General features: G+C 38.0%; 1 protein-coding gene across 1 annotated transcript in view; it reads right to left on the minus strand.

Moving 5' to 3' along the window:
* dnah5 (dynein, axonemal, heavy chain 5) overlaps positions 1-13,293 on the minus strand; it is a 92,563-nt gene that overhangs the window by 45,368 nt on the left and 33,902 nt on the right. Inside the window, exons 42-58 of the mRNA XM_051076074.1 lie at positions 13,102-13,289; positions 11,995-12,189; positions 11,188-11,322; positions 10,866-10,973; positions 10,241-10,394; positions 9,548-9,694; positions 7,927-8,168; positions 7,377-7,553; positions 6,420-6,624; positions 6,034-6,176; positions 4,525-4,659; positions 4,033-4,155; positions 3,451-3,664; positions 2,954-3,177; positions 1,587-1,785; positions 1,278-1,450; positions 552-682 (exon numbers count right to left, since the gene is read on the minus strand). Of these exons, the coding sequence (XP_050932031.1) occupies positions 552-682; positions 1,278-1,450; positions 1,587-1,785; positions 2,954-3,177; positions 3,451-3,664; positions 4,033-4,155; positions 4,525-4,659; positions 6,034-6,176; positions 6,420-6,624; positions 7,377-7,553; positions 7,927-8,168; positions 9,548-9,694; positions 10,241-10,394; positions 10,866-10,973; positions 11,188-11,322; positions 11,995-12,189; positions 13,102-13,289 (2,893 nt within the window). The remainder of the gene's footprint in view (positions 1-551; positions 683-1,277; positions 1,451-1,586; positions 1,786-2,953; positions 3,178-3,450; positions 3,665-4,032; positions 4,156-4,524; positions 4,660-6,033; positions 6,177-6,419; positions 6,625-7,376; positions 7,554-7,926; positions 8,169-9,547; positions 9,695-10,240; positions 10,395-10,865; positions 10,974-11,187; positions 11,323-11,994; positions 12,190-13,101; positions 13,290-13,293) is intronic.

A 13,293-nucleotide genomic window follows, 5' to 3' on the forward strand; every position in this document is an offset into this window, starting at 1 on the left:
AAAAGAGAGAGTATCTTGGTTTTCTACAAGGTTTATTTGTTTTGTTAGTTTTTCTGTGGTGATTAAATATCAGAAAAGAGACCAGTTGAGACAGCTTCTAGGCTGTTGTCCCTAAACACAACAATTAACATAAAACTGTTTACAATAAAGACTCAACAAAGAATGACACTCTCATTAACTGCAAAGTATATTTCTTGCCTCAAATATTCACAACTAATTTTGAAATTTGACTTTTCTAAAGCAGCTGAAATGTTTCTTGGATCTGAAAATCAAAAGAATAATCAATGACAGCCCAGTGTGGAGCATTTGTGTGGGTGAATAGAGCAGTTGTCAGTCATCCTTTGCACAACCTACAAGAAAGGATAACTATCCAGGGATAATTTCACAATCTTTGAGAGGTTTGTGACTTAACATTAGATATTTGATATCATTATCAGGTTAGAAATATGATATCATTAGGGTATATGGATATGGAATAACTGCTGTATGTGTGTGTGTGCATGTGTTCATGTGTGCGTTTGTGTCCATGTGCATGTAAACCTGAGCATTACCGCGTGAGAGTGATCTGGAAGATCCTGTATCCAGCAATGAATGAGGCCAGTCTGGTCAAGCTCTGTTTGCCTGAGCCCCCAACACCCACCAACAAGGCATTACCTCCAGGCGTCCGGATTATCCTCGACACCTACGCAAACAAAACCAAAAATACACACAGAAGTGTGATAAACAAAATGGGGTTTATATGTGTAACAATTCGTGTGTGAGTAAAGGAGAAAAAAAGCAAGCAAGGGAGACATAGACAGAGATTTTGTGTGAGTGCAAGTGCATGTGAGCAAGCAAGAAGTCTCCACAAAATAAGTTGTACTAAGGTAAAAATGGTAAAATATTTTTGGGCTTGAAGGTTGTTTGAGAATATCAGATGCATGGCCAGAGACACAACTGGGATGCCTGTGTCTACTAGATGTGTGTTTGCATCGCAACACCTCTGCCATAACAACTTGATAAGCTAATAATGTCCTGTGGCTCTGTCTCTGAGTTTATTTTGAGTTTGGCTGAGTGTGTGGTATTTTTCCTTATGTTAATTAGTTAGCCTAATTTAATATTAATATATATATATATATATATATATATATATATATTTACCATTTTCCAATACTTTTTGTTCTACTCTGTTACATAGAATCTTGCTAATATTACCACTGCTCTCCTTTAATCACACCGGTGTGGCTAACTGATTAAAAAAAACAAACAAACAAAAAAAACCCACTTCTCTAGAGTACCTTGACCAGGTGTATCATAGCATCTTGAAAGAAGACCATGTCCATGCCAGTGCCCCTGATGCTCTCATTGTAATGGCTCAGGAACATGTTCAGACGGTCCTTTAGACTTTCAAATGATTCAATAGGTTCATACACCTTGGGCAAATCAAAGTCTGAATCTTCTGGCTCCTCCCCTGTAAGGAAAGGATATTTTACATTAAAATGATCACAACAGCAAATTAAGCGTAATTTTAAAGAGAGAACAGCAGCCTTGCTGTCACTGTCTAGAGTCCTGTCTCCAGAGGTTTCATCCTGTTGATTAATCAGTACCTGTAGCCTCGGGTGCGTCTCGCAGGAAGTCAACAAAGTATCTGTCTACTTGATAGTCCACTATGTTCTTGTGCTCCTCGCCAAGCTCCTCCTCTACCAGCTTTGCCAAGGATTGGTCAAACCACTCCACATCCTCAGGCATGGTAAATCTGTCAGCTATCACACGTTTGCACTCGTGCTTCCACAACGCCAGGAGCACCTGAAAATGATGTTGTTTGTATTAGTGATGTCCTCCAAAAACCTTCTGTTAGGGGAAATCTCTCTTCAGTCCATCTGCTAATATAGGCCAGAGGGAGAAGTGTATTGATAGAGAGTATAGTCAATATAACAAATAGCACTGGTGGGCATAACGCTTATCCTTTAATTGAATCACTGTAGGAGTTTGATGACAAGGTAAAAAAAAAAAAAAAAAACATAGCACATACAGCAACCTCATCATTAAATAAAAAAACCTGGGAAAGTTACATTTATTTATGTATGTCTATACCCCTGTATCCCATTTGAGTGGTTAAGTTTATTGTAGACTGTGGTCTAAGTTTTCTGAGTTGAGTTGACAGCCTCAGCAGGGATGTTGAGTATGTTTGCCTGGGCTCTGAGCAGCCTGAGGTAGTAGATATTTCATTTTATTCAATTATTCAGTGAGGCCACAAACCAACAGGGAGGCCACCTCAGCAAGAATTGAGCTTGTAAAGCCAGAATTTCAGATGTAGATTTTTTTTCCCCCCATGTTATCCTTCCCAACTAAAAACACTTATCTCTCTCCAATACTGTAAATAAAGTACATCTTAATATGTCATCTTGACATATAGTACCTATACTACATAAGTAGGGGTTTTGATCATTCTGACAGGCTTTCTATGCTAGTCTAGTGTATTATATGGTTCTCCGTAGGACATCGTGCTATGCTATTATACACTACTTTTTTGTACTTCTGTCTATGCTACTCTGTACATACACAATCAGACCACTGAGAGAAATTAGATTAAAACAGTGCATCGGTCTGGTTACTGTAAAACTCCCATTTAGATGCAGCACTTAATACTGGAGGCTGACATACTTTAAGGATGTTACTGAACTGAAATACAGTGCGACAACCAGGCTCACACTAGGCTTAATTAATGAAGCATCATTGTCAGTTAATCTTTCATTTTATTTTAGATTCAGGGAAGTAATGATATTTCATGTTATCCTCCTTCACTGCTGTCACTGCACCACTTTCCCTGTCTGAAAGTGTTGTAATGTACATCTGTTCTTGTAAAAATGCTGTATACCTGACCAAAGAAAAAGTTTTCTCCAGTGGAAATCCAGCATGACAAAAAAAAGCCTTGTTAATTAACTGAACATAAACACTGCTTAATTATTCTCACCGAAACAGAGTTGACCACTTCAGCACTGGTATTTAGCATTCCTTGCCAGATTCTGGACAGATCCCTCAGGTTGAAGATATAGTGGAACTTGGCGGGAGTTGGAAGCATCTTGACCTTGGTCAACTGCCAGAGTCTGCGAGTTAGAGACACCAGGCAGGGTATGGTGCTCTGAACCTCCTCAATGAAACCACGGCGTGCACAGAAGTGACCCTCACCAATCACACCTATATTACATGGTCAATGGTGGAGTAGTTGCTCAATTTAAGGCGAGAAAGTCACCAAAACACAGATACAGAATGTCACTGTAGCAAGAATACTAACAGATAAGAAAGTACAATTCCAAATAAAACATTTTTTCATTGTTAGTTCCTAGTCTCATAGTATTAGTAGTATTTTGGTAAGGTGGAACTGCATTATCAAACCTATCAGTCTAGATAGCACATTAATCAACAGTCAAATGCATTTACATTTGCATTTGTTACACTCTTTTTACCCACCAAATATCTTGTCTATGGAAGAATTGGAGGGCAGAGAACAGTTAAAGATGGAGAACTGCCTTTTCAGTCTCTGTGGGATGTCATTACGGCCTCCTCCTGGATGGATCATAGCTGCCAAGAACTGAACATCTACAATATTGGTGAACTCTCCCGGTTTCTCCAGATTGAAGAACCCATTCTGCTCCATCAGCTGCCGGACAATCTCATTAGTCACCTATGATGAAGGGCAAAAAAGTAAGAGCTTAAATCAAGAAGAGGTTTATTTGTCATTACTTCATTATAGCATTCCTCTGTACTGTTATCATTTAACTTTATCATTATCATTTAATTTTGTAGTTTATTTAGGTCACAAAAATATGTAAAATTAAAAACCTAAAACCTAAGTCATTAAAAATAATAATATAAATATTATTATTTTAATATAATATAAAAAAAATAATTCATACACACACACACACACACATATATATATATAAAAATAATGTTTTGTTTTAAATTATCTTTCAGGCCAAAAGGACAAAATTATCATTAATTCAAATACTAAATGTCTTCACATTCAGTGATGTTAAAATTATCCCATACCTGATCTCCCCACTCATTGATGACAGGCATATTGATATCATCAATGAAAATTGACATTTTCTTCCCAGCAGGGGGTCCATAAGTGGTCCCCATCCTCTTATCCACATAGCTCTCAACTGTCCTCTAAAAGAGAAACAAGGAGAGCAAAGAAAAAAATAAAACAACACATATGGTGACAAAAAAAGATAGCAAAAGGTGAGGGAAAGAGAAAGAGTAGAGATCTATTAAGTTCCACTCAGACATAGTCTGTTGTGACAGCTTGATCAATGTGCAGCTTAGCAATGTACAGGGAAAAAACAGTGCTCTTTCCTCTAGCCGGCATATTATTCATCAGACCAGACATCGATCAATATTACTTCACAGTACATGATAATCCATGACATGTTAACATAGCTGTAGTGCATCCACTGACAAATGAAACTGCAAAAAGTGGCACAACAAACTAAAATCTAAATTAATTAAGAGGACTGTAAAAAGACAGTTTTGCTTTACCTGGAACATAAGTGGCGTAGTAGCCGAGGAGAAGTTGAGACTCTTGCCCATATGGGTCTCTGGATCATATTTTGACATGTAGCCCTTGATGATAACAGTCTTGGCTGTTCCTTGCTCTCCAATCAGCAGAACAGCCTAGAAAAATGTATGGATTTTTACACTTTTAATGAACACTTTCAACCATGAAAAACTTTTTCATGGCTGTGAAACAAAGGACAAGGTATCCACTCAAATGCCAATGTAGATTAAACCAAGAAAGCACATAAGAAACAGAAATAGAATATGAGAGAGACATTTTTAAGTACACAATTGTCACTTGTTTGAAAAGGGTGCAAATTATATATTTACAATTTATGATACCAGTATAGTTCACTGCCTGAATTTATGGATCAAAAATTGGTAAACATTTGTTAAAACAATGAGTTAACTGATGACATAGGCTTGTGTTTAGCTACAAGTTATAATAAAGGACCATGAATAAGAACTAATAATTGCTATCTATCTATCTATCTATCTATCTATCTAATATATATATATATATATATATATATATATATATATTTTTTTTTTTTTTAATTATTATTTATTTATTTATTTTTTTTCAATCTAAGGCTACAGTTTGCCATTGTGAGTATTACATGTCAGCTGATTGGAAATGACTGCTAATGGTAACGCCGGTGGTAACAGACAAAGAAGTTGGAGCAAATTAAAAATCATGTTGTATGGGTTAGTATGGGTTGTGTAACAGCTATATATGCTATTGAAAAGAATTTATTTTTTCAGATCAGTACATTTCTGTTGATGATTTAAATCCATCAGCCTCTGGGAAAAAAAAGCTAATTAAATGTACCCAGTAAGAGTAAATAGAATTGAAGGACATCCCAGAATGAATGGAAGTAAATGAAATCTTATCCCCACACTAACAACCCCTTTACAAACACACCAGCCTACAGAAGCCCTCCACTTTCCTCTAGTGGCATTATGAATCTGAATGACCCTTACACACATGCATATGCACACAAATACACACACTGCTATGTGGTGGAGCATTTGATGGGCTTTTAAGTAAAGTATTGACCACAGTATTTTAATGCTGCGTCCAGCCATGCTGCCATGTTATTGATCTGAAGTGTGTGCGTGTGTGCGTGTGTCTACTCAGCCGTTGCCAGGAATAAATGAATCATTACACATTGAATAGAGAAGAGATTAAATGGGTGCTACCTTCTCTAAAACCTCCCCGTAAACATTAAAGAAGCCATAAAGAGGGACAAGTATATATATATGTTAAAGGTTCCTGATCACACTTCCTTTTAAGCTACACGTCATGATGTATTAAGACATCATGGGGACACACAGGACGTGACATATTTGTTTTCGCTATTTTCATTTCAAACACAAATTATGACACTATGACTGCAGCACACAGATTGCATATACATATACTGTGTATATACTATTTTATATACAAAGGAAGCACACAGACATACGCTACTTTATTGCTAACCTTACCTTGCCCTGCTTGGCGATGGTCTGAATTAGGAAGTCTGTTCTAACATTGTCCACATTGGGGACCAAAATGGAGCTGTACTCTGGAGTGATTTCAGATGGATAAACGTATTCCTCCACTCTGGTGCTCCAGTGGATCCACTGACCTAGAAGTAGGAAAAATTAGCATACATAAAACCGATAAACCACAGTGTAGAGACTAGCACAAACTATGACACTTCCGAGATGTCTTCCAATCGGAGAAATATTTTTGCATTTCATTGTATGATTTGTTAAATGTACACCTGCTGCTGCCAAATAAAATGCAGCATGCTAGTCAAGGAATAGCTTTGATATTCCCTGGCAGCTATGCCACAGGTGATAACATCTGTTTATCAATGCATGCGTACCATCTGCTGTGACATGATAGTCAAACATGGTGTCCTCGCTGTCAAGAGGAATGTCTGGCAAATTTAGATAGATACTGTCATTCCCTCTGAGCCAGATCTCCATCTTCCTCCGGTCATCCAGCTCAAGTAAGGCTCCAATGCTCCACATCAGGGCAAAGACGTACAGTCGCTCCAAGTGCTCTCTGGATAAGTCACCAAACTGCTCCTGTAGCGTAACAACCATTTCAGTTCAAAGACCACCACCATCACGACCAAATGTAAAAATATGTGTGTGTGTATGCTCAATTGTCAGAGTTCTCACTTTTTACCGAGGTTTATTGGCTTGCACACAAAAATAACACTGATGGGTTCTAGCCTATACAAAATGTATATAAGTGCATAACACATGTAACCAGGTTTCACAGGCCCTCTTTCAAGGGAAAAACAATTCTCTCATCTAAAATAAAGCTACTAAACCACCGGGTCATGTATTTATTAATCAACACTTCAATTGTAATGATGACTCTAACAAGCACCTTAAAAGGGAGCAAAATTAAAAAACATATATATTTATCATTGCTGGATACTGACTTTATCACCTAACTACACAAAGTGGGCATAATTGGGACTTTTATAGCTCTGCTGGTGTTGTCAATTTGGTTATCCCTCTGAAATTAAATTGATACAATTGGAATCTTTTTTCTTAGTTTTTCTGTGTGATTAAAAACTTGGCAAAAAAGGTGATTTTTTTTTTCCATTCTTTTACCCATGGTGTTCATTAGCTTCTCACTGTTTGGAGCATTTCTTAAAAACAAAATGATTCAAAATGTTATCTGTCTAAATAAATTTCCTCTTTTACTGCAGCAGTTATTTTGTCTGGTCAGTATGAATTAACCCCTTTGCCATTAAAATATACAGTAAGTGTTGTATGGGTACAATTTATTCCATGATGGGAATTCGTAACAACTGTAACCTTACTTTAGGTGGTATGAGCCCCTGCAGCATATTGATGCACTGCATGATGACAAAGGCTTCTAGCATGTCTATCTTGAACTCCAGTGACTGCACACTGAAGCGGTAGAGCTCAGAGAAAGAGGAAGAGAAGAGCTCCCTCAGCACATCTGCCTCCTGGGAGGAACGTTTCTTCAACCAACCCTGAGAGAAGCAAGCACATCACTGTAGTTAGTTAAGATGACATGAAATCCCTTAGTTTCAAACAATACAGCGTAGTGGTGGTACATGTACGGATTGTGTTTACAATAAATTCTGTGGCCCAGTTATATATTATTTATTTATTGCAATCAGATGTAGCAATGTTAAATCCTTTTAACCAACACAACTGAAAACTACTGGTCCTGCAGGACTGATGAGTCATACCCAAATCTGGACTATTTTTTTTTTTTTGACAAGGGTTTGATTGAGTAATTATGTAGATGTTATTTAGCAGTTAAAACTACAACATACCATACCATAAGCACCACCATTTCCAATAATGGTGCAACAGGAAGTTTTTATTTAGTTTATTTACCTCCAGTATAGGGCTCCAGTTGAGCACAGAGGAGCTCATGAACACCATGCCATTCCGTGAGACGGTGGCTGGAGAGGCGTTGTCAATATTATGTGGCTCAAAAACCACCTTACAGTTGGGTGCCATGGGTATACGGTCTCCATTTGCCAGTGTAAGAGTTCTGTTATCATCCAACACCGAGTTCAGGTTCTCAATCCAGATGGCATCGACTGGTCCATCCAGGACTATCCAGATGTGCTCTCCTGAGAGAGAAAAAAAATTGGTTTTGTTTGTTTAGATGGATATGAGACATGGATATGTGACTCGATGTGTGACACAGTACAAGGTTGCACAATAGATAGAGTATAGGTGAACTGCTTTGTCTGCTCAGTAGGGAGTCCAAAACCCTGCCTTCATGTGTTATTTTGCAAGGAACATCAAAGCTGAAATTCATTAGAAATTGAGTTTATTGTTATAAATATAAACTCAAATTAACTTTCTCTTTAGTAGTAAAACTAGTACCAAAATATCTGTACAAAAGACCCCAAAATGTGACAAGACAAACATCCAGATCCAGAAACAATCAAAAGATAGTCCTCTTTGGCTCCTGGAAAAAAAAAAAATCACACAGTATAGCTACAGGTCATTAATGAATGCGGTTCATGCTCCTATGAGATGAGTACACTCAATTGGTCCAATTGCAGATGAGTAATGTTGTTCTGTGATTACTGACCTGAATTCTCTGTTACCAAACCAAAAGGACTCACAGTTTTGACAGAGTCAAAGAATTAATTACTAATATGACTGCTTTCATGCAGGAGCAAATCTGCCACATTTCTACACAGTAAAATAGATCAGGCTTGGGACACTGTGGCTGTATCTGTACAAGTACATCCTATTCTCATAGGGTATGTCTTCTCCTCGTGGAATATCTTACTTGGGAGTTGTAGCCCTGTCACAACTCACATCGTCTACTTTTCTATACTGGATTCCTACTTGTTCAAAGAAACAAGCTGCACAAGTGAAAAGCATGAACAGCAAACAGCTGCACAAGGGCAATTTACAAACATATGGAATGCACCCTGTTTAGGGAGGACACAGAACATATACTGAATACATCAGATGCATATTTTGACACATAAAAGCAAATGCACTTAATGTATATTCATACCAATGCAAACATAAATCTTTAATGAAGTGTGTAGGCATAGGACTGCGTAGAGAGATAAAACAGCTGTTGGTGCTGCTTTGAACTCTCTCTCGCTCTCTGTACAGAGATATTTCAAATGCTCTGGGATGTAATAAACTGATTTTCCCAAAGTTTACAGAGAAAGGGGAAAATAAAATCCTAGATTACTGGGAGTACTAATGATTCATCTGAGGAATCAGTTCTGAATTCAGCAGGTATGTCTGCAGTGTATTCTCACTTTCTCTTATAGTAACTTAGCAGAGGATGCTGTTATGAAATCATTCTCATGAAATTTAGTAAATATTAAGTATACTCTAATTTACACACAATATGATTGAGTTATAACACTGCAATAAACATTTATTTCGAATCCCTTATACTATAAACTTCATTAATATCAGCTCATCTCACCTACAAGAATGGAAACAAGACTGAGTAAGAAACTTTTCTGACCTTTCTTTGCTCTCAGTGTTTTCCTCCAAAGTGTAGAGAAGATGCCATCAGTCCAATCATTTGTGGCCACATCCAGTCGACCAAACATCTGAGGGGCTGTAATAGCTTTGGGGTTCATGCGCATCTCTCTGTGAGGCTGACCACATTCTGACCACAGAAAAGAAACACACTGGGAGAAATTAACTTCTACATCTGTAAAGGAAGCATATCAATTGCACTAAATGTGCTAAAACAAAAGGATGCACCCAAAGTTTAAGTTTAAAGGCAGATAAGTTGATTGCTCTCTGTCTGTCTTTGTCTCTCTTGCACACAGATACACATCAACATTAGAATATTTAGTTCAGTGGAAAGGTTGCAGGCACTAAAAGAGAGGATTCTCTCAACAATAATGACATGCATGGTTTTGTGTCTGTGTGTGACCACCCCTTGCCTTTAAAAACAGCACCAATTCTCCTTGATGCATTTGTGCACAGTTTTTCAAGGTATGAGGCAGGTAAATTTTTCCAAGCATCTTGGAAAACTTGCCACATCTCTTCATGTAATCTCGGACTGACTCAGTGTTGCTGAGATCATTTCTGCCTCAGAGGGGAGCCATACCATTTGCTGCAGGATCACTTGTTCTTATTGTCTCTGAAGATAGTTCTTTGTGACTCATGCAAGTTCTTTGTGACTCAAACATGCACAAAACCCTACCTGTCATAGCTTTCATCAGTGTGTGTATACAAGTTGTCTTTCCAGCTCCACTGGGCCCCAGCGCCATCATGCCGTGTCGAACCCTCTGAGTTTCAAACAACTGGATTATCTTCAGCTTCCAGGGAGGGTGACTGATCAGACCAGCGTCCTCAACCTGAGGGAGCATAATTATAGTATATACACATCTGCAGTTCGATTAGATTTCCCATATTAAGCATGTATGTATACGAAGTACAGTGACATGGTCTGGAATGATAATGTTAGGACAGCATATTGTATATATTATGAATTGTATTTTGTACACACACACATTATACTTGCTGTGTTTGCCACAGTTACTTAGGTCTGGTCCTTGACAAATGGTAAATGACACCATTTGTATCCCTTTGGGTGCTATATCTTGAGGCATTTAAGAGTGACATGAAAGATACAACGGTCTCACAGTCCATTAGTCTTTTGCCCGATTTTACTCTGCTTCTTCATTTCTCTTTCACCCACTCGTTGCTTTTTCCTCTCCTCCTTCACTCACTCTCACTGTATGCCTTCATCCCACTATCCCACTGTATTTTCTGCCATTTTGCTCTCCCTCACAAACAGACAAACTCATCCCTCACTCCCTTCCTACCTGTGCGTCGATGGCAGCCTCTAGTTCAGGGTAGCCTGCTTTATCAAGTTGGATGCCTGGGAAGAGGTCCTCAATCAAGCTCAGGAAGAGCGGCTCATCCTCATCGATCTAACAAACACACAAATGCATACACATTGACCTGAGTAAGCAAATCACACAAATCAATCATTTACTTTTTTGCTTTACTTTATCTGCTATTATAAAATTTTCTGTTCATTAAAATGTATCTAAAGAAATTAGCTTGATTGTGCTATTCTTCAATTTTGTTTTGCAATATTCAGATTATGTATTGGATGCTTTTTTTATTCGGGTCTAGTCTCACCAGTTTGGAGAGATTCATGTCCCTGAGGACCCGCATGACAATGGTGGACTCTGTGTCATTGGGGTTGGCTCGCTTGGCTGCTCCCAATGTTCGTAGCACTGACAGGATATTCCGTAGGCCAAAGTCATAGTGAACCTAGACAGTCCGAGAGAACATTTTGGGTTTACTTTAATATCACTTGAATCATCCTTATGATTTTGCAAACCAGCTGTTTATCTATTCTCCTTTTGCTATAAGCCTCTGTTACAATTTAAATATGTTTCAGGGATTCTCATATTAAATCAAATAATAATGCAGGTGATAAATGAATGAGTCACAGATTAAAAAGTAAAAGTATATATATTTTTATTATTTATGTATTCATTTATTAAGCACTGGAGGAAAGGAGGCTTTCAGCCAACTGTCATTCAGGCAAATGTCTAATGCTAGGTAACTGCCCTGTGTGTTGATTTATCTTCAGTTTTTGTGACATGTTATATTTGTGGGGTTTAGTAAGCTTTGGACTTTCAGAACTGTCACCCATGTGCACCTGCATGACAAAGCACAGCTGTGCTCCAGTTGACTCCATTACAAGCCTTGGGATTCCCTTGAGGGTTTTATGAACCAAATCCTGGCTTTATCATTAAATACTGAAATACTGTATATAAAAAAAAGTGACAAGACATTACCAAAGTAAGGTTTTAAAATTTAAAAGTGTAATAATAAACCACAAAAGCCAAAAAAAAAATGCCAAAAGTATAAATCTTATAATAATATGATTGCACCCAAACTTTTTTTTTTTTTTTTTTTTTTTTTTTTTTTTTTTACCTGTTTGGATAGTTGCTCCTCACACAGCTTGTAAAGAGTGAAGAACTTGCGGGCCAACTCCATGTTGTCTATAAACCCACAACTCGCCAGTTTTACCCTAATGATGATCTGACGGTCAGGAACCATCATGGCCACAGAGCGGAAGTTGATCTTGAGGTTCTCAGGAAGCTCCTGGCGACCTGCATACCCTGGGTTCTGATCATATAAGAAAAGATCACAGAGAAGGTGAGTTTTACATGGGGTGGAAAAATAGAACAAATGTAATGATAATTATGAGGGTATTTAATATTGCATATTGTATTACACGAAACATTTAGATCTCAGATTACACCGTTTCAAATAGTATGTCAAATAAAAACAAAAAAACAAGTACATGAAGTTTGGACAGTTTACAACATACAGATGCAAACTGTCTGCAGGGTCTTTTTGCATGATGGCTATACAAAAAAAAAAAAACCCTACACAAAATCTTAAAATAATCAAAACATCATAAACATCATTAAAGTTCATAGCAAGCACCATCTTTCAGCTAGATAAATCCCTTGGACACAGCTAAGGCCCTCCTCTCCACAGAGTCTGCCTTTGATTACTGTCTCTATACACATATAGATATACCCGCATGCCCACACACATGCACGTACACACAGTTTAAAAAAAAAAAGAAGAAAGAATGATCTCTGATCCCACTCCCCACATGGGAGTTCTAGCACTGTTCTCTGTTTAATGACTTGCCTTGGGATAGCAACTGAGCCAAGGAGATTAAGTGATCTAACCATTACTGTATGAAGAGTAAGGTAATGAACACTGGCTAATGTTATTATTAAAAGGCAGACCCTAGAGTTTAATACTGAACAAGGTGGCTTGTTAAGTAAGAAATGGTATAGGTTGATTCCATTCAGCTACACTCATCAAATCTTATAAAAATTGTGCTGTATGTAGGATATTTTTAAGTAACATTTTTTTAATGTGCTTTCATGCTGTAAATGTTCAAGTAGGTCTGTGCCAAGTGCCAAGTGCATAGCCCAGTTTCTATCTTACCTGCAACGTTCTACAACAGACAATCTAACACAGCACAGCATTACTTTATAGCGCTGTTGTGCCACTGACCATGGTAAGGAAGATGCCAAACTCAGGGTTCATATCCACATTATCTCCATCAGTGAAGACAAAGTTTTTGCGACGCTCCTTCTTGCAGGTGAGAACTATCGCGATCTGCTGGGCTGCCACCGACAAAACTGGGAGATCAATGCGGTTGAACTCGTCAAAACAGCCCCATGAACCAGACTGAGCCAGACCTGG

Source organism: Lates calcarifer, linkage group LG15, assembly GCF_001640805.2.
Source record: "Lates calcarifer isolate ASB-BC8 linkage group LG15, TLL_Latcal_v3, whole genome shotgun sequence".
NCBI lineage: Eukaryota > Metazoa > Chordata > Actinopteri > Centropomidae > Lates > Lates calcarifer.